Source organism: Myodes glareolus, chromosome X (assembly GCF_982192425.1).
Source record: "Myodes glareolus chromosome X, mMyoGla1.1, whole genome shotgun sequence".
Classification (NCBI taxonomy): domain Eukaryota; kingdom Metazoa; phylum Chordata; class Mammalia; order Rodentia; family Cricetidae; genus Myodes; species Myodes glareolus.
This window is the reverse complement of record NC_142053.1, coordinates 46565214-46588571: the sequence shown is the minus strand read 5'-3', so window position 1 is coordinate 46588571 and position 23358 is coordinate 46565214. Positions and strand designations below refer to the sequence as shown.

The 23358-nt window shown below is 40.2% G+C and overlaps 1 protein-coding gene across 6 annotated transcripts in view; it reads right to left on the bottom strand.

The window, feature by feature from the left end:
- Acsl4 (acyl-CoA synthetase long chain family member 4) overlaps positions 1 to 23358 on the bottom strand; it is a 65176-nt gene that overhangs the window by 23192 nt on the left and 18626 nt on the right. The window contains exons 2-5 of one of the 6 annotated variants that reach the window (XM_048428521.3): positions 13814 to 13870; positions 3591 to 4121; positions 3163 to 3340; positions 1163 to 1272 (exon numbers count right to left, since the gene is read on the bottom strand). In XM_048428521.3, coding sequence (XP_048284478.1) covers positions 1163 to 1272; positions 3163 to 3340; positions 3591 to 3941 — 639 coding nt within the window. In that variant the 5' untranslated portion in view covers positions 3942 to 4121; positions 13814 to 13870. The remainder of the gene's footprint in view (positions 1 to 1162; positions 1273 to 3162; positions 3341 to 3590; positions 4122 to 13813; positions 13871 to 23358) is intronic. The other 5 variants (XM_048428524.3, XM_048428525.3, XM_048428520.3 and 2 more) reach the window with 5 other exon arrangements.

The window sequence follows — 23358 nt, the reverse complement described above, 5'->3', positions numbered from 1 at the left end:
GTTTTTGTTTAGTTTTTGGATAAACCGCAGAAGCATAGAAAAAACAAACAGAAGCAGACAAATGGCATTATGTGAAACTGAAAAGTTTCTAAATAGTAAAGAAAACAATAATCAGAATGAGAAGAGCCTTCAGGGCAGGACAAAATACTGCAAACCCTGCGCGTGACACATAGTACATATCCAGAAACTCGGCAGCAACATGCCAAAGACCAAGTAATGGAGAACAGCTACATCAACAGCCCACAAAGGCAGACAAATAAGCATCACATACAAGAAAAAAATCTTCAGCATCGCTAATCATCGGAGAAATGCAGCCACATGAAATTTCACCTATCTCCTAAGAGAGTGACTATCATCGAAAAGGCGAAAGGCCCTAGTAAGTCTGCAGAGAAAGGGGAATCCTTGCATCACACTGTTGATGAAAATCTACACTAATATAGTCATTATTAAAAAAAAACAGTACAGAAGGCCCTCCAAAACTTAAAAATAAAATTACTGCATGACCACAACAATCTTACTATCAGAAAGCCTGCCACTATGTCAATGACATTTATACTCTCATGTTCAATACCTTACTATTGACAATAGCCAAGGAGTGGGTATAGTCTACCAACTGATGAAAGGATAAAGAAGATAAGTTACATATAGACCCTAGAAAGCTATTCAGACATAAAAGGAACGAGAGCCTTCCATTTGCAACAACTTGGTTGCAGCTAAAGATCATTAGTGTAAGTGAAATAAGTCAGACACAGAAAGCTAAGGAGCATATAATCTCATCCATGTGGAATGTAAGAAACCTTATCAAAGAAGTTGAGGGTAGAATAATAGTTACTAGAGACTGGTTGGTACAGGGGGAGTGGCAGGATAGAGAAGTTGATTAATGGATACTAAGTTACAATTGAATATGAAGCAAGAAGATATGGTGTAACTGCACAGCAAAATGGCTATACTGATGTGCCATATAGTTCAAAAAACTAAAAAGTATATTCAATGTTTTCATCATAAAAAGTGAAAAATGTGTATGGGAACATGTTTTAAGCTATTTTGAGTATTACAGAACGTGATCATATATTGAAATATCACATGGTACCACATATATTATACACATAGCATGTTTTTACATTATTGGTTAAAATTTAAAATAATTAAATTTCATACTTACCTTCAGTTTGCTTTCCAGAAGTTCAACACTAGTAATCAGATAGGAAGCCTCAGATTCATTTAGTCCATGAACTACAGCTTCTTTGCCAAGTGTGGCATATAAAGTCACGACTACATAATAGAAAGTAAACATGAAAATTGTACACTTGACACCGTTGAGGCTGATATGTTATTTAAGTCAAGCCTTAGGGACAGCAACACCACAGACACAAAAGTACTTTATGAAGTGATTTGATTTCATGGTCTCTAGGTACACCTCAAACTTAGTCATACAAATTCCCAGAAATCAAACTGAGATATTTAAAGTCAACAGGTCCTGGGAGAAGTCGGGTCAGAGGTCAGCCCAGCAATGACTTCCCTTTCATTGCTCATTGCCCAAAAGAATGGATAAGCCAATTTTCAAAATTTTCAAGATCTCAAGTCAGAAGGTCACCCACAATCAAGCTTTCCCAGTGGGTTCAATTTCTAATCCCATTGGTGATCTCCATACTTTGGGAGAGGCTGGTAGATCCGTTCCAGAGGACTCACCAGACTATAGAGGAAACTAACAGCAAAATCAGTTGGTACTGAGTAACATCTGCTAAACTTAGAATAGACACAGAGATTCGGCTTTCAGCTAGTAACTAGAAATAGCCCGTACAGTCAGTAGCAGGTACCTTTCACTACTGTTTACTAAAGGTGAGCCATCAGGACACATGAGTACATTTTTGTAGCATCTATCATTGTTTGAAATGCAAGTTGATTCTTACACTTAACCTTCAGGACTCTATTTCCTGAAAGATCCAAATACTTAGGGTACAACAGATATTTCTATGAACTCAATTTTTAAAACTTAGTCCCTGAGGTTGTAGAGGCTCAGTGGCTAAGAGACTTGCTGCTCTTGCAGCAAAGGTTCGGTTTCCAACATCCACAGCTTACACCCATGAGTAATTCCAGTTAAAGGCCTCCGGGCCCCAAGCACACACACAGTGCATTTACATAAAATGTAGGCATATACTCATAGACACAAAAATTAAAACTAAAAATCTTGAAACAAATTTTTTGCTTGTACAATGGCATAAACAAATGCCTATCAACCAGAATCTGCTGTGGGAGAATGCTCCGTTTACAAAAACATGACCCAGTTTTACTCGATTTCTCTCTCTAATGCCAGTTCTAGCTGGCAAATGACTTTGTATGTAAAATGAAGGAAGTCAAACAAGAAGGTTCAAAGTGCAAAAATGAACTACATATTTGCAAGCAATCGCTTTTGTTGTACAGCCTCTAGTTATCACTCATTTCTAATTTAAAAATAAAATTCTGAATTAAATATAGTTAGGTCTCAGTTCCCAAACTAACTCTTAGAAGTTGATATCCTTAAGAGGAGCAATTAGTTTATTTTTAATTTATCTAGTCTGTGTGTACAAAGTGTGTGTATGTGCATGGGCACATATTTGCTCATGGTATGTTTGTGTGTGTGTGTGTGTGTGTGTGTGTGTGTGTGTGTGTGTGTGTGGAAATCCAAGGACAATGTCAGGTGTTGGTCTTCACTTCCCACTTTGAGACAGGGTCTCTTATTGCTTTTGTTCCACTGTTCACGCAGGCTAGCGGGCCCATGAGCTTCCCATCTTGCCCTAGGAAAGCTGAGAGTGTAGACTTTGCTACCACAGTCAGCTTTATGTCAGTACTAAGGATTTGAACTCAGATCCTCATGCTTGCACAGCACATGTTTTATCTACCAAACCATCTTCTTAGCCCTTAGTCATGTTTTACGGACACAATCACACAGAAAAATAGCTAAGGAAGACTTCTTTGTTTCAAGTGTGTGTGTGTGTTTGTGTGTTGTGTGTAATTATTCTTTTTTCAGTGTTGAGGAACAAATCCAGGATCTCAAGTATGCTATAAAAATGCTTAACCAACGAGTTATACTATTAGCCCACTCTGAACACAGAAGCACCTCAGAACAGACATCCCATGTAAGCAACGCTCCTCCTGCCCCCGTCAAAGGCACAAGGCACTCACGGGGAAAGTTGTACTTGAAGCAGGTCTGTGCTGCAATCATCCACTCGGCCCTGGTCTCACAGAAAATGGCAATGGTGTTCTTGGGTTTCAGTCCCAGTGCAGTGAGTCCACTTCCAAAGTTATTCACTCTGCGGTTCACTTCCAGATAGTTTATCCATTTATAATTCCCGAGAATTAACTGTTAAAAGTGAGACATTTTCCACTATCAGAGTGTTTATTCAAATAAGCAATCACAATACTATTCAAAACACGGAACTCTGAAAAAATCCCATTATGTTAATACTCAGAAACTATGAGGCCTCTGAGAGTTCATTACCAAGGCCTGTGATACAGGGCCAGCATTCTTAACGTGCACTTGGTTTATGACAAAAATCATAAAAAGCCTGTATTCGTCAATAAAACAAATAAAAAAGACACAAATGCTTTACCTTCTTAAAAACCTTTCCATTGGGCTGCATTTCGTTTTCTTCACTAAGGATTTCCCTGGTCCCAAGGCTGTCCTTCTTTCCAAACTTGGCTACGGCATGGTCAAATAATTTATCCAGAGTATCTGCTCCAGGGATGTCTATGACAGCTAGTGAGTCGAAGTGCGTGACAGAGCGGTATGGACTTCCAGGTTTGTCTGAAGTGGGCTTAGCTTTTATTCTCTTTGCCATAGCGTTTTTCTTCTTGGCATTGGTAAGAAAATACCATGGAATAAATATAAGGGCACTGTATATTGTTATTAACAAGTGGACAGGCAGCAATATAATGGTGAGCACATTTAGCTTAAGTTTCATAGTGGAAAGGCTTCTAATATGACGCCTATTTGTTGTTATTCTTTGGCTTCTGAAAGCCTCAGGTTTCTGGAGAAGGCAATAATGGAAGCAGTAGCAAGAGTAGCAGTATAGCCAAGGTAGTTCAATTTTAGTGATACAGATAAAAGTTAGTAATCTTTGGAAGCCGACAATAAAGTACACCTGTAGGTAAAGACAATGAACCAGGCAGAGAATAGAAAAAAAAAGAATATTAGCAAGTTGATAGCACAATTAATTTAAATATTCAGACCTTTATTAGTTTATATAATTGATCTGATATGGAAATATGAAGCAACTGGCATGAAATGCTGGCATTTTCAAATTTAGTCATTATTGACATAAACATTTTTTAAGTGCAAGAACTTCTGAATTTCATTTTTTTCTGTGCTGAGTCATAAGAGTACTCTATATTCTTCTCTAAATCAGGCAAGCAATACTACGTTCATGCTCTCATTTATGCATGAGGTTGCAAAGAACACCCAAGAGATATATTATCCTTACTTGTTTATTAAGGTAAATTTCTGAGAGATAATGCTGATCACCATCTTCCCCAAATGGGAAAAATACAATTATAGAGTTCTTTCTTAGTGACTATACTGTGCTCAAAACTGTACCAACTACCTGGGAGAAGTGTAGGTCTGAAACAGTGTTAAGTCCTAGCCCTAGTCTATAATAAGTTAGCATACTCATATATGCAGTCAGCGTATAAGATAGATCTACTATTGTTCAAATTGGGATGGGGTGTGTGAGCAGGGAGAGCAGCTAAACAACTTCTTTAAATAGCAACTCATGTGGACTGCCCATATCCGCCCTGGAATTATTCTAGGTGAAGCAGAGGTTTAGAACATCCTATGATCTCAGAACTCCCCGGAACCTCACTCCTAAGGCACTTCCACTGCAAGACACTGATATGATCCTCAACTACACTACAGTGTGTAGCACAAGCAACTGATAGAAGGAGAGTTCGGAGCAAAACAAAATGGCCAAGAGTCCACGAGGGATTGGTGATGGCTAGATGCAAGCTGAACCTCAGTATGGTGAAATGAACAAGAAACTTGACCACTGGGTTTCAATATGTGTCTCTGCTACTTTCTGATTATGTAAACTTGAGCAATCTTTTGTGATCAGACTAAATTAACGAGCCTTACTTTTTCTAAAAGAAATTAATCCTTTGAAAACCCAGTGAACGCTACTCATCACAGATTCAAGAAGATTATATATCAAGGAATTCCTCAAAACACTTCATGAACCCAAATAGATGACATCAACCTTTACCTTACTATTTTGTGCTTACGTGACTTATCTGGGATTTTCCAAGTTTCCATTCTGATTTACACTAAACCTAGAAACTGCTTTCTTGGTCTCCCTGACATGTCTGTCTAGACACTCACCTCAAGTAAGCTGTCAAGTGTCTGTGGAGTCCAGCCTTCAAACACCCAAGATCACTCTTCCATCGAAAATTTCTTATCTGCCTAAGTTTACAATAATATTCCCTTCATCTACTTTCCTACACCACTAAAAATACCTACCCTCTCCCCTGCTACTTTATTACATCATCACCTCCACACATCTGGGTGGCTAACTTTAAAGCACAGACCAGTAGTTCTAAAACAACATCTTTTTTTGAGACAGGGCCTCACTGTGTATTTCTGGCTAGCCCAGCACGCACTACATAGATCAGGCTAGCTTTAAACTCACAGAAATCCATCTGCCTATGTTTCCCAAGTGCAAGGACTACAGGTATGTGCCACCAGCCTGGCTCCAACGTTTCTTTCTTGCAACAAAGGTGTTTTGTTACTCCTTGATAAGTCGGAAAAGACAGTCTGAGACAAGCTACCCACATGCATAATTTTTAAAAAATAAGTTCTTAATAGCTGTATAAAAAAGTAAAAAGAGAAGCAACTTGAAAAAATGTTTGAGTATATACATTTTCAGGGACAATAGTTGAAGACAAGAAGCATGTCTTCAAATTTAAACAATGTCCCAAAGGAACAGTACCACCCCATTCTCAAATAAGGAATTATCAAACTTGGGGCACCAAATACCAAGAAATAGAAAATGAACTCAGACACTTATATATTTGACTATAAATAGACTGTATTTTTAAATCATTTATAATAGCAATAATTATAAAATATATTATAGTATATAATGTCTTATAACTGCCTGCTTTAAGTCTTGGTAGAAGGGAAATACCTTCTACATAATCTTCAGTGTTTAGCACAAAAAAAGATAAATACTCTGCTCTTGTTCTAGGGGAAATGAACTGTTATCCACAAGTTTGGCATCCCAGACAAAGAGCATGCTGGGCTGAGCTAGGAGAAGTCATGTGTGGCCTCAGTCTCTACTATCAAGTGTGGCTTTCAACAGGCAAAAGCTTGAAAAGATCTGTGGCACCCGCTTCATCTGAATTATCAGCATCATAGTTTTCTTGGAGGAACACTTTGTCTTCCTTACTTAAATCCCTGAGTAATCAGAACTGGCCTCTGCCCTACTCTCAGGACTCACTTGGGTTGGTTTACTGACTCAGCTAAATCACATGCTAACCTGCACCTGGGCCCAGACAGCTTAATTCGCAGGAGCACACTATTGTGCTGAATGCTTCACTGGAAGATACACAGAAACCATACTGAACTAGCATGCCCACTGCGTTAGGCTTCTCAATTGGCTGCCTTGTCTTCAGACCTCCATCTACTCCTCTACATTCTTATTTTCAGTTGCTGTTCTGATCATTAGCTATAAACTCACTTCCATGTATCTATGGCATAAGCTCACACTCTCTTCTAAGACTGGGAAGAAATGCCAATGTTCCCATCCCTTTATCGGGACATCATGCCTGTCTACACATCAATCTGCTGCTCTACTAATCATTCCCATCAGCATTCTTTTAACAGCCTAGCATTTATTTCACCTTGAAAACCATCCTTCCTTTTATACCTAACTCTCAGCTATACCCCATTTCTTCTCTTTAGAAATCTTAAAAAAAAAAATGCCGGACTGTGGTAGCGCACACCTTTAATCCCAGCACTTGGGAGGCAGAGGCAGGTGGATCTCAGTGAATTCGAGGCCAGCCTGGTCTACACAGCAAGTTCCAGGATAGCCTGCGCTATACAGAGAAACCCTGTCTTGAAAAACCAAAGAGGAAAAAGAGAGAGAGAGAGAAAGGAAGGGCAAAAGAAAGGAAGGGCGAAAGAAAGAAAGAAAGAAAGAAAGTCTAAGAAAGAGCTGTCTGTGTACTCCATCACCCAATTTCCATGTCTGTTTTCTCTGGTACCCACTACACTCAGGTCTTTGTCCCCCACTACAACATGGTCTAAGGTGGTCTCTGACCAGAGCTGCCAATAACCTCCTCACCATTGCACCCAGAGGTCAGTTAAAGCCCCGCAGTCATCTTCCTTCACGGCAACCCTTTAACACAGCTGTTTCCTTTCTTGCCTGAAATCTCTTCCATTCACTCCCCAAGACAGCAGATTTCCCTTCCTTCCTACTCGCTGGCATTGCCAAGTCATCCTTACTTCTTCCTCGTTTCCCTGATCCCTCAATACTACAGTGGTCAATCCTAATTGCTTCTCTAGCTACGCAGACTCATACCATATGTGTTGATCTCATTTCCTCTCATGGACTGAAATATCACATTTGGTAATGATTCTCGAATAAGCCCAAAAGTCCCCTTAAACTTCAAATTTGAATAATCAACGGTTTCCTCGATGGTTATATGCAGAAGTCATTTAAGTGCCCAAATTTCAGCAGGCTCAAAGCTCTCTATAATCGCATCTTAGCTGGCCTTGCCTCTTTTAGTATATTCTCTGCTCCTCCAGTTTCTGAGTTCACCCCCTACTGCGCCCTCCCTGGGCACACTGCTCTAGTCCCATGTGTTCATTACTGTTTGGGCTATACTAAGTTGTGACTCAGGGCTTGCTTGTATTCTTTCTGCCTGAATTTATTCTCCTAAGATACTCACGTATGTTATTTTTTGCCTACTTTTTATATTTAATCAAGTACTATCACCTTTCCAGTTAGACCTTCCCTAGCCACCCCATTTAAACACTCCCTTCCTCGCTTTATTTTTCTCCTCACCACCTTCCACTAATAAACGACTGGGTCCTATTTTTCGTGCCTACTGTCTGTGTCTCCATTAGCATAGAAACTTCATGAAGAGGCAGTTTGCTGCTGAAACCTCGCCAACCACAAGAGCTGCTCAATAAATGTATTGAATAAAAACATACATGGAACTGGTGTGGATTAGAAACTGAAATTACAAACAAAATAACCTGAATATACTTAACTTCAGCTTTACATTAAGATAATATTGTGCCAAAGTTCTGGAAAACACAATGCTTTTAAAGTAACTAAAATAAACTTGAAAAAGTTATTGTTTAATGAAAACATAAAACTGGTAAGACTCCCCAGTGCAGAGCGCAAAGACTGACTGCTGTTGGAAGAAGGGAAGGTATGCTGCCATTTTCTGTACGAAGAGCACACCGCACCCCCGTGTTAATAGGGTCCAAACTGAGTTGGGTTTCCTTGAAGCCAGGTGATGGACTTGTGTTTCAGAATAGGATCCACCCATGGGAAGAGTTCATTACGCCTTCAGACCTATGCTACTCCAGGTGGGGAGCATTTTCATACGTATTTACTGTTGGAAAGTCTCAGACAGACATTTTCATTGGATTAGTCAGGGAAATTTAAGGGGGAAAGTCTTAGACAGACATTTTCATTGGATTAGTCAGGGAAATTTAAGGGGGTATCTTTACAGCTAGAGGAAACTCAGGGATGGTACAGAGTTAGCCAAAGTTAGCACAGCTGAGGAGAGTAGACTCAAGTTTATTCACTTGCAAGTCCGTTATCTCTACCATCTGCTCAGACTGGAACTCGAAGTAGGTGAGGGTGGCAGCCTCATACAGGAAGAAATCCTCGCAACGATTTGAGAGCACTGGCTTGCCCTTCCTCCAAAAGCACTGTGCAAGGCCAAAGGCCCTTCAGATGTCTAGAAAATTCTAAAAGGTGTAGTGAAGAATCAGATACAATTGGTTTACTTCTGTTCTGATGTCAGATTTGGTAAGTATTTCATTCCAGTTACTTCAAACACCCTGAGACAGGTTAAACACAAAAAGCATTAGCGATACATTCAGCTCTAGGGCCCAAAGTAAACATTACATACTGTGTAAAGTCTGAATTTAAAAGAAATTTCTCCACCAGAAGCGTGTGATGCAATACCAGTTTATGATTAATGCCAAGATCCTTTTTACTAAAGTTTTAGAAATGAACAAAACCAAGCAAAGATCAATGCATCTGCCACCACAATAACAAACCAGCACCATATACTGTTCACGCTAAGACAGTGGTTCTCAACCTGTGAGTCGCGACCCCACAACAGTGGCAGATCAGATATTTACACTACAATTCATCAACAGTAGCAATATTACAGTTATGAAGCAGCAACAAAAATAATTCTATGTTTGGAGGTCAACACAACATGAAGGGCTGTATTAAAGGGTCGCAACACTAGAAAGGTTGAGAAACACTGCACCAAGATTTTATGAAAATGCTTAATAAATCATTTTGCAAATCAACAATCAACTATACAAATATTATTTTAGCCACATTTTGAAGTCACATACTATTTATGAATAAATTAAACATCAACTAAAGATAATTTGCCCAGTCCTATCTACCAAACATTGAATCATAAAATTATAAAATTTCAACAGATTAAACAGATAAGAATACCTGCTATACTGTAAAAGATCATATTTCTAAGTAGATGTTGCGTCATCAAGGTTTTTATAAAAGGGTGGAGTGCTTTATAAAAAATTATTTCCCATACTCTTATAGACATTCTGAATTTGAAACATGAGAATGATCACATACAAAACTACAAAATGGATGCCTACACTTGATAAACAAGATCAATCTTTAAAGAGATACATTACAATCCAATTCGCTTGACAGCTTAACTTTAAAACGTACAAAATGCTAACATTTTAAGACAGTAAATGAGCTGAGATTAGCTAACACCAAATCTTTCCATGGAATATATAGGTCAGGCTCCCCTGGTCAGACTCAAACACAGATAAGACTGAAAACAACAGTCATTTTAATCAATACCAAATAATTTGTATAATCAAACTTAAAACTCAGTTACTAAAACTGAAAACAGGGCTAGATAAAAGTTTGGAAAATGTACGTGTGTGTGTGCGTGTGTGCTTGCACATGTGTGTATCTGCACACATTCACGAGCACACACATGCTCACACACATTCCCCTCCACCAACATGTACATTTAACTAGTTATCGTTTTGCTTTAAAGTATTTCATGAGTACAACTGATCTTTGAGTGTGTCTCTCTTAAGATTAGCAAACCTGTCTATTTCATCACCTGGAGAAGCTTTAACTCCTGAAGTCGCCATCCTGCCAGTCTCTTCCCAGCTTTTCCCAGCAAAGCAAGCACCCCAGCAGCCATGGTGAAGACACCCGTTCATGCTCTAGAAAGAGCTCCCTCCCTCCCATAATGCCTTAAGAGGATCCCCAGCATGCATCAGATGGCTTATCTAGGTCATAGTTTAGTATAATTGGGATCCTATCTCTGTATGTTGAAATATGGAGATTTAGGAGCCAGTGTTACTGCCTACACACGTCACATCTATACTGCATAGAACTAGATATCTAGTACTCATTCTAAGTGATAAGAGACACAATTAATTTTTAAATATGTATTCTTACAGTTAGTAATTGTATATAATTTAATTAAAAGTTTTAAGGAACTTGGAAGAAAAATACCTTAGCAGGTGGCACCACCTACTGGCAAAGCATGATATTACAATCCAAGTTCATTAAACATTGTGAAAAGAAAAGCTTCCTGGGAGTTAAGTATTTGGAAAGAACTATGAATGGTTTGAGACTCTAAAAGCGAAGCAGGCAGCACAAAGACAATGTCAAAGTCCTAGAAAGGCAGCTAAGGTGTAACTTCTACAGGCTCCTGTACACGAAGCCTTGTTGTCCAAATAATGACCTACTGTGTAGACTTTTTTTCTGTCCATAGACCTTTGGTTCACCAGGGGTGCTTCCTCGGTTGGAACATATTAGCTTTAATTTTAACATATGTTAACCAAAATAACACAGCTACAGACCGACCTTTAAAGCTGTTACAGTGACTATGTTTTTATTAAATAAGAACTGCACAGCCTGTCTGTAAGCTATGCATCTATCTCCTGTTACCTTACATATTATAATGAAGTTTGACAACTGAAGGATAGTTGTCAACAACTGAATGTAAGTTAAAAAGAATCCCTGTAACCAGTAACATTTTCCACAGGAATGCCTTTGTGTTACAGGCAGAATTTTGCAACTAAATATTTAACACACACACACACACCACCTGCCCTACTTGATAGAGGTGGAGGCAGTTTATTAGGCTGGTTCTTAGCCAATGGTGTTTCCCAGTACTTTATACTGCTAAAAATTATGCAACAAAGTCTTAAACCATTTCTTATAAAGAGGCCAAGTAACCCAGTTGCCCAACCATCCTGCTGTATATTTCTATCACACTGTTCTTGTTTTTTTAAAGAACACTTGGATCTTTAATGTTACATATATCTTATGAATAAGACTAAAGAAAAAACAGAATTTACTAGGCAGTGGTGGTACACGCCTTTGATCACGGTGGGAAGCAGAGGTAGGCAGATCTCTGTGAGTTCAAAGCTAATCTGGACTACAGAGTGAGTTCCAGGACAGCCAGGACAACACAGAGAAGCCCTGTCTAAAAAAAAGGGAGCGGGGGCTGAAGAGATGGCTCAGTGGTTAAGAGCACTGACTGCTCTTCCAGAGGTCCTGAGTTCAGTTCCCACAACCACGTGGTGGCGCACAATAATTTGTACTGAGATCTAGCGCCCCCTTCTGGCCTGCAGGCATATAGGCCGGAAGGCCATGGTATTCATAATAAAAAAAGAGATCTTTAAAAAAGCACAAAAACTTCAACACTAATTAACCTGTTAGAATGTCATGGCCAATCAGTGAGAGTAAGGGGAAAGAGGCACATAGAAGAAATTCCCAAATGCCACTTTTACCTTAACAATTCACTATGGGTGCTTCTGACATTCAAAAAATAATAAATTCTTCACTGAAAAATGAAATCATACAAAGTCAAATAAAAAAAAACATGGAGAAGTATTCTTAATGTTAGCATCTCCATGCTAAGGTCAGGAATATATTCCACTCTGCTCTGTCTTCTTACATTCATATTGCTTATCTGGCCCATGTTTCACTGAGGCGAGGGAGGCAAAGGCAATAAGGAAATTAGTTTTGTTTTGAAATCTATTCTGAGATAGCTGGAGCAAAGTTATGACAATTGATGGAGAGCCTCCAAAGCGCCACGGGGCACGATCTGAAAGCTCCTGAGCATAGCTGCCAATTGCTAGAGCGTGTTTTCTGCCGGAGCCTAGATGGACTCCACTCGGGTTGGCCAAGGCCAGCTGCTGCAGGCCAGCTGCTGTAAGTGCGTACCTGTGCATGTCCGTGTACATGCAAGAGCAAGGTAGTGCTCTCCGGAGAGGTAACACCAGAGGTTTGATACACTGCTCCCAATGGCAGCAGCCTATTTTCCAAAGGGAAAGCTGAGCATACTTATCTGCCTCCTAGTTTGTCAATTATGTAGCAGCACAGAGTCTGAGGGACCTGAACGCCCAGATAGCTAATTCTGGCCTCATCCGTGGTCAGGTTTAAGATTCTCCTAATGTGAACTAACAAGAGGCCATCAATTTAGACATGTAAGAGCATTAAGTCTTTTGAATTTCTCATGCTTGGAAAGTAGTCATTAGCACGGAAGAGCTACTCTTATCTTCTGTTTCAAATTCCTAACTTAGTACACTGAAATCAATGCGTAGAAGACCAGAAATACGAGAGAGGCAGCGTCAGAGTCACTGAGCTGTCAGGTTTGAAACAAATGAGTCTGTCACTTCTCATCTGTAAAATTAGAAAGTTAGATTCATATTTCAACACATCAAAGACAAGCTTGGTTTTTAAGGACAAGCATAACCACACAGAGCTATTTTGTTGTGAGGAATGGGTGTTAAAAATGCCCCTAGCATTTACTGTTCCTGTTGTTTTTACAATGAAGTACATACTTACCTCTCCCAATTAAGACCAGCACAGCCTTTACATTGAAAATAGCTAGCCTTAAAAAGAGAATGCAAGCCTACTGCTCCTTTTTTTGCCATGCTCCAGAGTGGCCTCGTAAAAACCTCTCCACTAGCTGGCACTGGCCTACAAATCCGCATTTGGGAACCACTGAACTGGGTGATTTTCCAGTTCTAAGTCTCAGACATGATGACTTCAAGTGCTCTGTTGCATTTGTTTGGGTCTCCACATCACAGTCTGGAAATAAGCACCTCAGGGAAGGGCAATGCTGCTGTTTAAGTTTGTGTGCATCCGCTCAGTAACATCAGCTTGAGAAAGAGCCACTGAGGTACAATAATAAGCTTCCATCTCTGAGATGAGCATTCACTGCTACGGTGCATCAGTGGCTGTGTGCTTGCTATCCAGCCCCATTTACAGACAAGAAAGCTCTTTCTTCGGCCTGCCAAAAACTAGCTTGGACACTTTGGTACTTAGAACTGGAACTCTGGAACTCCATCTTGGGGATGCATGACTCAAAGAAAGAATTTAACTAGTCCTCCCCTTTCACAACTGAATTACATATGGTTGAAATTCTAGATGTTACATAAAATAAACATGTTTTTCCATTTCCCTTTCCCAAATATTGCCTTTTTAACATTATAGATGTTGGTAAGGTTGCTCCTTTAATAACCTCAAAACGTGGATACAATTATACATTTTAAGTCCTGAAGGACACATACTTACAGATGTCTTCTTTCCCTTTTAAGAAGAACAGGTATATCTCCCGCGATTTGATTCTGCAGTGAGAGACAAGGGTTATGAGTACTGTGACATGGGACATGAATCCTCGCCAAAGAAAACCAGGTGACAGCTCACATCTCTGAGCACCATAGCTCAGGATAAGCCAGCTACCAGGGGGAAAAATACGGAACTCCTAAGATGAGTGCCGGATGTCAAGTAGTAACATTCGGAGTTCAGGTGAGCTAAGCAAGTGGGGCTCACTCAAAGGGGCAGCAGCCGCGACCTTGAGAAAAAGACAAGAGGCAAGTCCTGTTCCTAGTGGTTTGTCTGCACTTTTGATTCCTTCGTTATCAAAAGGGCTGCTGTCAACTGGAAGCATTAGTTTCCTGCTGTGATACTTGGTGCATAGGAAAGAATAATCTTTATGGGAACACGTAACCAACAGGTGGTTGCTTTTGCTATATTAAATAGAATTTTTTCCAACTTAAACTTAATATGTATGATACACTTCTGGGAAGGGAAGGCTGGACATAGTCACAGAATGTCTGAGGCAAGTGTCTGCCTATGTAAAAGTCACACTATTTGAGATTCTTTATTTTTTCTCCAGTTATTAACACGGGGGCACCAAGGCAGATACATATTAAAATAAAGTCCAAAGAGTTCACAAGGTGAAAGGTCTAGAAGAGAAACTTCAGCTTTGTATACAAATCATATAATTTCCTCATAGAAAATCCTGGTAACTTCAACATAAGAATTTTTTAAAAACCAACCACAAAAATAAAAATTTTTAGGTGGCAGGAAGATGTGAGAGGAAGGAGGTAGGGGAATATATTAAAAACTCCCCACTGCTTTGCTTAGTTTAGAAAATAATTCTGTAAATAAAGATTAGCAAAAACTTAAGTCTAGATACTCCAGGAAGAAGCTGTAAAACAAGACAGGCATCAGAACGCTCTCATGGGCAGATGAGCGGGCCAGTTTTTAATATTCTGCTCACCTCCAATCCCCAGCACTAAACCAGCAGTGCAAAAGCAACTCTCAACACAAAAGGAGACAGGGCTGCACAGATGGCTCAGGAGTTAAGAGCAATTGTTGCTCCTGCAGAGGGACGTGGTGGCTCACAACTACCTGGGACTCCAGTTGCAGGGGATCCAACACCCTCTTCTGACCTTTCAAAGGCACTAGGCATGCACACGGCAGACAAACACACATACAGGCAAAAACATTCATGTACATAAAGTAAATGCAGTTTTAAAAATTCAAAGAGGGAAGAAAATAGTTCTCAGTGTCTACAGCCTTAAAAGCCACTTCATCGTAAGAAAAGGGAAGTGGAGGTGTAGCTCAGTAGTACATCCCAGGCTTAACCTATGTGGCATTGGGCCTGATTCCCTAGTATCAGAACATAGTCCAAAAATGGGGTCAGGAGAGGGGACTTCTGAATGCTTTTGAGAATACCCCAAGAAAACAAGGCAAGAGTCTTGTGGCTTCAATTTCTTCAAAAACACCAAATTATTCTTGGGATGTGTTTTCCAGCTCCTCCCAGGTGTCGCGGACAGGAGTGCGCTTCCTTCAGCTGTTGTTCTTCTTGTGCCTCTATGGAAAACCATGCTTTTGCCATGTGTGACTTGTCCTTGTGATGTACACCTTACTCACATGATTCTACTTAACACGCAGAATAAATTGGCTTAACGCTGTGCTTAAGGTATTGCACGAGACTTTCGGCCACCTAGCTTTCTTGGTCCCGCTTTCCCAGGATTAGGATGCCAGCAACTAGAGCGGTGATACCTAGCACCAAATAGGAAAATGAAGGATGTAATGGCTGCCCACCAGAGAAAAGGAAATCAAATTACATGCTCTAATCTAGCCAGAATTCCCTACACAACAGAACTAATCTTCAACCCTCCCTGGCTCCCTCCACAATATAGCACCCTCCTCCCAGTCTCATTCTAGCCAAATAAACCGAGAGCTAATGTAATACAGAAAACCTATGCAGCTTATCATAAGGAGGTTCGACTTACAGATGATCAGAAACAGGGATGATTTTGCTAAAATTATAAAGCAAACCTTACTCAGAATTCTCTTCATCACGAATATACAAGTGTTTTTAACATAAGGCGTTGGGAGCCATGTGGCCTAGTTGCTTTTCCAAGGGGTCTCCAGATGAGGCAAAAGCCTGCAGGGGCAGACTCACTTGGCAAGAACCAGTGGACTCTGGGGACAGAGCAGAATACTGTTGGGACTGTGAAGCCTGCATGCTCTTCTTATAATGAGTGATGATTTTCTTGGCAGTTTTAGTGACATTTTGTCAGTCATGCACGGGACAGATGTGATCATTCCTAGAAACCCCAGTTTCTCTCGAGTATCTTCCCCCTAAAACTCGCTGGGAGCTGATGTTTCTCGAGTTTTTCGTCTGGGGATGTCAGCTGCCACTGTAGACCCCAGGAGCTGTTCTAATTCAGTGCTGGCAGATCGCCCCTATTTCTGTAACTGTTTTGAACAGGTTTGCTACTCTTGAAAATGTGTGCCTAACCCTATCTTTATCACCTTTATCTTGCGTAAAGACGCAAGAGATGCCTGGCACAATATTTGGCCAAGCGAGCAAAATGATAAGTGTTGTTTTTGGTTTAAAGCTGTTTTGACGTAAAAACTGGGGGAAAACATATTTGGTTTTGCTGGAGGTTAAGACTGGAGGATGGGAAAACTTGTTTGCTAGTATGGAAAAGCATGCTTGCTTTTGACGTATAAATAAAGACGGCTGGAGCTATTTAGGGCCAGCCACTTCCGTGAAACTCATCTGGTGTTCAGACAATTCATTTCTTCATGCCAACACCCCTTCCCCATCTCAGGACCTGAGCCCAGGCTGCAGCTGGACCACAACAATCAGAAAACTGAAATGTCTTAGCTTAGCAAAATTTTCCCACATTGAAAGCATATAATATGGTTTGCTTCTACGGAATAAGCCTGGTAATGTAGAAAACTACACTGTTGAAGATTGACAATTATGGAAGACACAGAACTGAAAAATTCTAATTCACCAAAAACAAGGGTGAAAAACCACATCCATAGAGCTAATGGAGAGTTAACAAATGAATTTTTCCAAAGGAGATCCCAAAGTGTTACAAATACATGGAAGTGTTCTTAACCTTTAGATAACCTCATACTTGGGAACAGACTTCAGAAACAAACCATCCCAGTGTTTGGTTTGGGGCCTCTCTGGAAGTAAAGCAGTCTATTAAGCAATCGTTTTAAAACATTCCTTTAAAAGTCAAGTAAATACTAAACTTGTGATAGCATCTGTTGAAATGGTTTCAGGCATGAGTTGCTCTCCTGTAATTAATGTCTCAGGCATCAATGTTAAGTTGAAAATAGGATGTTTCAGAGTTGAATGGAAAAACAGCAAGGAAATCAGCACATTATGTTCAAACCTCAAAGTAAACTCGAACCAGGCCAATTCAAAACAATTTCCTAAGCAATAATGATGTTTTATACATCTTATCAGGGAAATAGATAATCCTCTATTTGTCCTGGAAAACAGCTTAAAACTTTAAAATATCGATCTCCAAATCAATTATGGTTCTATAATACATGCATATTTGAGTTTTACATATATGCAACATTTATGCCAAATATTAAATCTGGCTGTTGAATATGTGTATGCTTTTGTATTTCCAGGCAAATTTAGTATCTTCTAAATTTTCCATAAAATAAATGTATACTTGGGATCTGGAGAGACAGTCCAGTGGTGACTAAAAGTTCTGACTGCTCTTGCAGAGGCCCTGAGTTCAGTTCCCAGCACCCACACTGGGCAGTTTACAACTGCCTGTGACTGCGGTTGCAAGGGATCTAACAATGCCTTCTTCTGGACTCCACGGGCCCTGCTCATACCCACCAACTGATGAATGCTAGCATCAACAGGAAAAATTGGGAAGTTGAAATTGGATATTGCATGATCTCAAAAGTATCCACTCAAATATGTTTTGATAAAATAGAATGCGAACATTGATTTTTATTATAAATATAAAAACAAAAGCCAGGCATGGTGACATACACCTTAGGGAAACTGAGGTGGGTGGGTCTCTGTGAGTTCAAGAGAAGCCTTGTCTACATGGCAAGTTCCAGGTCAGCCAGGGCTCCATAGTGTGAGACCCTGCCTCAAACAAACAGATGAATAAAAATAAAAATCCGACTCTAGAGAACCCCAGTTGACTGGCACACCCCTAACTGATCACAGCTACCTTCACTAGTTACAGGAACTAGCAACATCCCACAAGTAAGTCCTGGCCCGATACATAATTTCATTCCCACAGCGTTCTGAGAAAAGAAAAAACCAGTAACTTACAGTTGCACAACCTTAACCAAGTGAAGAAGTTTAGCATGAGAGCAGTGAAACTTATCATCATGTGTCCTCTGGTATGACACATCTGCAAGAGCACAGTGTTCCCAAGGCAATGCTGCCTAAATTTAATAAGTTCAAGATGTCATGGATAAAACAGCAGAAGTCCAAACTAGGGACCTTCAACGAGGAAACTGAAGAATCTCATCTACAAAGCCATCAGCGCTGGGAAGCTGGGGATATAGATCAATGGTGCAGTCCTTGGCCTCCAAGCGTGAGGCGCTAAGTCCTAGCATAGAGAATTGTTTTAAAGGCGTTATGGTAACAGGAGAGTAAGAGCTAGAACAAGGTGACATGACCCCAGGCTGTAAACTAATGCAGAAAAAGATTAGCAGAAACCCTGCTCTGTGATCTGGTAGTGCACACCCTCTCTAACAGTGTCGATGATTATACTACTGCATGCAAGGTGTTAAGATTAAGTGAAGCTGTGGGAAAGACGCAGAGTGTTTTTATGGTTTTTTGTCAATGCCTAAAAAATATTCAGCAAATAAACAGGTTCTCAAAAAAAAAAAAAACCGGCCTGCCACTTCATGTTCCCAGAAATAATTCACCAGTGTGCTGCTTTCCCATACCCTCTCCGACACTGCACTGAGCTGTGCCTGTACTAAAACAGTTTCCATTCAACTCTTCAGTTCTCGTTCATGTCCCCTGCCCAACTCCCTATTTCTACTTAGGTATTCACTGCTGATCGATCAAGCGTCCTTTGCATTATTATGGAAATAATTTTTTTGTCTGAACTACTGTAAACATTTTTCTCAGTATAGCATTTTTTTTTAAACTTTCATTCTTTCTTTCATACATTGCATCCCAACCAGTTTTCCCTCCCTCCACTCCTCCCAGTCTCTTCCTACACTTCCCGTCTCCCCCGGATCTACTCCTTCTCCTTCGTTTCCCTTCAATAAAAGGGAGTAGGCTTTCCAGGGATAGTCCCGAAAAAGGGCTTACAAAGATACAATAAAACTGGGCACAAACCCTCATATAAAGGCTGGATGAGGCAACCCAGTAGGAGGAAAGGGGTCCCAAGCTCAGGCAAGAGTCAGAGACACCCCCACTCCCACTGTTAGGAGTTCCACAAGAACACCCAGCTGCACAACCATAAGGTATATGCAGGGGATCTAGGTCAGACCCACACAGGGTCCGCATTTGTCGCTTCAGTCTCTATGAGCCCTGCTTAGTTGATTCTGTGGGCCATTTTCTTATAATGTCCTTGACCCCTCTGGCTCCTACAATTCTTCCTCTTCCTTCTGCTGGGGTTCCTCTGGCTCCACCTAGTGTTTGGCTGTGGGTCTCTGCATCTGCTCCCACCAGTTTTAGCTTTTCTTTTCAATTTGAAAGCTTTCTGGTCAAAGGTGCATTTTTTGTTTGGTTGGTTTTTGTTTGTTGTTGTTGTTTTGTTTTGTTTTTTAGTGTTGTTTTTTAGTAGTAAGGTATCTCCTTTCTGATTTCCAGGTCATCTTCTCACTTCCCTGCCATGATAGCTGCTTTTTAAAATCCATTAACAAATTCAAAAACAACAACAACAAAAAAGATTATAAAATTCTTCCCTGTATTTCCTAAATCAAGATTACCGAGCCAAATATCTTTCCAGGGAATGGGGAGAGAGAGGAATATGCGTGGGGAGTCTGCTGACATACAGTACAAACTGCCTTGAAGAACATCTGTATTTATAGTTCTATCAGCAGTGCACAACAGTCTACAATAATATAAACACCATACTTTGTTACTTTACTAAGCAAAAGACATCTACTTGTACTATGTCCCAAAGAAACCATTTACTACCTGAAAAACTGTTGAAATCCCATTTTCAGAAGTGCCCTTGTTTTAGAAACTTTAGTTCATGATTTTGTTTCTACCCAGATGTGTGCTCCAAAGCTATCTTTATTAAGAATATCTTCATGGCCACAAGTTTTAATGTCTGCTCCTCTCTGAACTCTTAAAACTCTTTTCCAATAGTCCTTAAGTTGAGTGATTCTGTCCTGTGTTATGATCTGAAGAGCAAGAGCCACATCTTACTATCTCTGTATCCCACATGGTGGCTCACGGCCCTCTGTAATGAGGTCTGGTGCCCTCTTGTGGTGCAGGCATACATGCAGACAGAATACAGTAAACTACATAATAAATAAATAAATAAATAAATAGAAATATTAGACTGGAAGAAGTGAACTCAGTTTTAAAAGGGAACTCTTCCCGTAGATACATCCAGGAACATTACGCTAAGGCGCTATGCTAAGCAAGGCATAGACACACCAAATGAGACAGTACTTACGAATGGAATCAAAAACAACCAAAGTCATAGAAGCAGAGGCTAGAACAGTAGTTACCAGGATCTTGGAGAGAAATAAAGTTGTAGTAGTCAAAGAACACAGTTTCAGTTATGCAAGATAATTCCTAGAGATCTATTCTGCAATATGGTGACTAGAGATAACGACACTGTCTTGCAGACTTGACATCTTGCAGAGAAAACTTTTTTTACTCTTTTATTATTATTATTAAAAAATTTCCGCCTCCTCCCTACCTCCCATTTCCCTTCCCCTCCCCCTACTCCCCTCTCTCTCTCCAGTCCAAAGAGCAGTCAGGGTTCTCTGCCCTGTGGTAAGTCCAAGTTCCTCCCCCCTCCATCCAGGTCCAGGAAGGTGAGCATCCAAACAGACTAGGCTCCCACAAAGCCAGTACATGCAGAGAAAACTTTTGTCGAGTATTACTTGTCAGCCAAATACAAATAATAAGATGAGAGGAAAGGTCAGCAGGTGCTGGACTGGCTTATTGTACAGACAGTGTGGTGATTTTATGGTATTCACTTATCTGTAAACTTGCCAAACTGGAAACATTAAATATATTCAACTTTTATAAACCAATCATGCCCCCAACCCCTTAAAAGATGGGATACTAATTGCTGTCTACTTGTAGAACAATTGTTTGTATAGCTATAACAGTTCTTGAACTTACAGTAAATCTAAAGAGTATGTGTAGCAACGACAATGCCAAACAAGTCTATTCATTTCTCCTTTAGGGTTTGTACAGCGCATGCTTCTTAAGACAGTTTTACGTGAGGGAGCTTTATTTTTTATGCTATCAGTGGTGGATCCTGCTTGACCTTTTTTGAAGCACCCTAGGTGAGAGAAGCTTTGAAGAGATGAACACTGCCATGACCTCAGAGCCCCAACTCAAACATCTTAGGCGACAAACTGTAGAAGAGCAGGCTCTGAAATGCCAATTATCTGCCTGGCAAGCTGATTCAAAAAGTGTCCTGAGCCAGGCAGAGGTGGCATTCGCCTTTAAACTTAGCACTCTGGAAGCAGAGACAGGCAGATCTCTGGGAGTTCAAGGCCAGCCTGGTCTACAGAGCAAGTTCCGAGACAGCCAGGGTTAATACAAATAAACCCTGCTCAAAACACCAAAAAGGTGTTCTCATACCTTGGATGAGCCTGGGCTTTCCAAGCTTTCATTTAAAGTATTAAAGAGCTGAACAATACTTCAAGGAAGTACATGCTACTTAACAGATCTTGGTGAGAAACTACTACTATAGAACTTTCCATACAATGTGTGGATTTTTTTTAATTCAGAAGTTATAAAAGTCTCTCTCTCTCTCTTACACACACACACACACACACACACACACACACACACACACCCTGTGTAAATAGGTATAATCACAGAAATGACTAACATAACGAGTGGTTGGTGTAATACTTTAGGAAAATTTTTGCAATTTCCTCTGTAAATTATGTAAGAAAAAAATATATCTTTAGAAACAAGGTCTTGCCGGGCGGTGGTGGCTCACACCTTTAATCCCAGCACCCTGGAGGCAGAGGCAAGAGGATCTCTGAGATTTTAAGGGCAGCCTGGTCTACAAGAGCTAGTTCCAGGACAGAGAAATCTTGTCTCAAAAAAAAAAAAAAAAACAACCAAACAAAAACCCCAAAAACAAAAAAGATTTAAAAAAAGAAAGAAAAAAACCAAGATCTTAGAGCCCGTTCATGTGACTCTGAAAGTGTCATCAGGAACTACCAGCTCTGTAGAGTTCAGTATTTACCGCACACCTACTTCCAGGTCTCCAGGAACTTTTCCTTACTGAAACAGGTAAGAACACATTATAGTGTCAGCCAAAGTAGGGCCAACAAAAAGAAAATGGTGACATCAAAGTCAGACAAAAGGACCTTTATATGATGTTGAAAAGGGTAGAAACTGGCCAGGTATATGCCTTTAATCCCAGCACTCCAGGAAGCAGATCTTCAAGGCTAACCTGGTTTACAGAGTGAGTGCCAGGACAGCCAGGGTTACACAGAGAAACCCTTTCTCAAAAAGAAAGAAGTAAAGGGTATTAAGGGTATAAATTAGCACATGATTTATAGAAAGGAATTTGGCAATGTGTGGCAAGAGTCCTTAAGTCATATCTCACGACTGTTAGCTTAAAGACTGTACTTTTAGAACTGAAAATAATGAGAGACGGAGATGCACACATACACTCATGCAAAAGACAGTAAGACACAGCCATCACTGTGGTAGAGACAGGGGAACATTAGGAAAGACCCTCAAAGGGGGACTGTAACCTAGTGATGTTCTTGTGGTACCAAATGCACCACTGTTAAAGAATAGTGTTTGTGGATGAGAAATTATCCAAGACATGGGAAATAAATCTGGTTTGAGATGAAACTTCAAGTATAACACTCTGAAATTCACCTAAGCAATACCCCAAAATGGAAAGACTGAGATTATGGCTTTTCAAAGTTTAACCTTAATTTTTTCCTACACTTTTTACAGCTTCCACAGAGAAGGTATTCCTTGTATCTATCACTAATAATATGGTAGAAACCTGGCAAGTGTCTTTCAGTTATATCTAATGTATGCTGATGTGTGTGTGTGTGCTGGCAACAATATGGCCCCAAAGGTCTTTGACCCTACCTACTCATGAGAATAAATGATACTTAAAAACAACAAAGTTTTTTTTTAATTTTTTCTGGTTTTCTGAGACAAGGTTTTTCTGTGTAACCCTCCTGGCTGTTGTGGAACTTATTTCTGTAGATCAGGCTAGCCTCAAACCCAGAGATCTGCCTGTCTCTGCCTCCCAAGTGCTGGGATTAAAGGCATGTACCACCACCACCTGGTTGGTTTTGAGTTTAAATTACTAGTAGAAGTAGACTGGATCCTTCCTTC